Source organism: Tupaia chinensis, unplaced genomic scaffold (genome assembly GCF_000334495.1).
Source record: "Tupaia chinensis unplaced genomic scaffold, TupChi_1.0 Scaffold147123_1, whole genome shotgun sequence".
In the NCBI taxonomy this organism is placed as follows: Eukaryota; Metazoa; Chordata; class Mammalia; order Scandentia; family Tupaiidae; genus Tupaia; species Tupaia belangeri.
The window spans coordinates 299,826-301,625 of record NW_006206975.1 but is presented as its reverse complement, the minus strand read 5'-3'; the positions used below and the strand labels follow the sequence as shown (position 1 = coordinate 301,625).

At 39.8% G+C, this 1,800-nt stretch overlaps 1 protein-coding gene across 1 annotated transcript in view; it reads left to right on the top strand.

Annotated features, from left to right (window-relative positions):
* The window catches only part of MCCC2 (methylcrotonyl-CoA carboxylase subunit 2), a 75,553-nt gene that overhangs the window by 49,579 nt on the left and 24,174 nt on the right, over positions 1-1,800 (top strand). The window contains 1 exon segment of the mRNA XM_006169503.3: positions 1-51. This exon segment is cut by the window's left edge and continues 11 nt beyond it. Within this exon segment, the coding sequence (XP_006169565.1) occupies positions 1-51 (51 nt within the window).

Genomic DNA, 1,800 nt, shown 5'->3' with positions numbered 1-1,800 from the left:
TTGTATGGCATAGTTGGCGCTAACCTCAAGAGGAACTTTGATGTTCGGGAGGTAAATAAAAGTAGAACTGTGAGCCATAAACCGGCTGTCAGTCCTGTCATGCATGTGTCCATTTTTTTTTGGTGGGGGGAGAGATTTTTTTCTTTGCTATAGGGCATGTGTGCTCACCAGAAAGACAGAGAGAGAGAGAGACAGAAAGCGAGAAATCACCCCCCATCCCCAGGGGGATGACCATGTCACAATCCCTTCTCCTCCATTCTCCTCTTGGGATCTTGGGCACGTATACACACGTGCCCGGCGTGAGTGTAAGCCACTGGGTCCAGGACTCGAACTGCGGTCAACTACTTGGGAGTCCAGTGATACAGCCATTATGCCAACTACTGGTCCGTGTGTCCATTTTTAAAGCTCAAGTTTGTTAAGATATGTTCATGCTTAGGAACTGATGCGGACCTGAGTTTGGAGTGATAGATGCAGGAAAGATATTGTTCCATAGTGTAGCTATCTTTGGTGCCTAGTAAATAATAAAAGTGCTGGGGAGAAAACCTGTGAGCGATTGGAAAGTTTTCACTGCATGTGACAAAATATGGCTTGTTCATAAGCAGTCTCAGATTCCTGTGGACTTTAGAAATGATGTAGGCGACCTTATAATTTTCAGTGTTCTTATTTGGGGAATGGATGAATTATCAGGAAGTTGTTGGAAGAAAAAACATACTCTTATAGATTAATATGACATTAGTAAAGATTAAACTTGATTATAAGTGAAGATGTTGCCATGGTTACAGCTTGCTGACCTACTGTTCTATAATCTAGAGGGACAATCATTAGTGTTCACATGGAATGTATCATCTTTTATTTTGGTCCGTATCCACAACTGACAGAACAATTTTTAAATTAGGAAATTACCTTAATATCAGTATATGTACTAGAAGTTTTAATATTTTAAGTTACTTTTCCTCATTGAAAACTACTAGTCGGTGGAACATGTAGAAAACATGGAAAAGGGGGCTGGCAGGTGGTGTGCTTGAGTGCGCTAGACTCCCACATGGCCGACCATGGTTTGAGTCCCGACCTGGTGGCTTGCTTTCTTAGTTACTACCATCTCTGTCTCTCTCTGATCAAACTGGAAAATAATAATAATGATGATGATAATAGTAATAAATAATAGTTAAATAAAATAATTCTTAAAAGAAAAAAGAACATAACAGAAAAAAAATAGTGTTGCTTATAGATCTATCATCCAGAGAGACCAGCTAATATTATCGCTTAATGTATATATATATACATTTATATACAGTATTGATACATATATGTAAATCCTTTCTTTTTTTCCCCTAACTCTACTTTTTCTTGTTTAAATTGTAAAAATTTCCCCATGTTGTTACAAGTTCTTCATGTAACATTTTCTGTGGCTAGGTTCTACTTCCTGTCATGGTACCAGGCAACATGTAAACACTCAATAAATATTTTTTGAGTGAATTGTTGAGTGAAATATTCCACTGTATAGATGTGTATAATTCCTGATTTGGGTAATACACTATTATTTAGAGAGTCTGAAATTCTGGCTTCTATAGTGCTTTACCTACATTTTACTTGAGTAAGGTGACTTCAAAAACTATATTTTCGGGGAACCAGCAGTTAGCGTAATGGCTATGTCGCTGGACTCCCACGTAGTCGACCGCGGTTCACGTCCTGGACCTGGTGGCTTAAAACTCACGCCGGGTGCGTGTGCATGCGTGCCCAAGATCCCGAGAGGAGAATGGAGGAGAAGGGATTGCGGCGTGACCATCCCCCCTGGGGGGT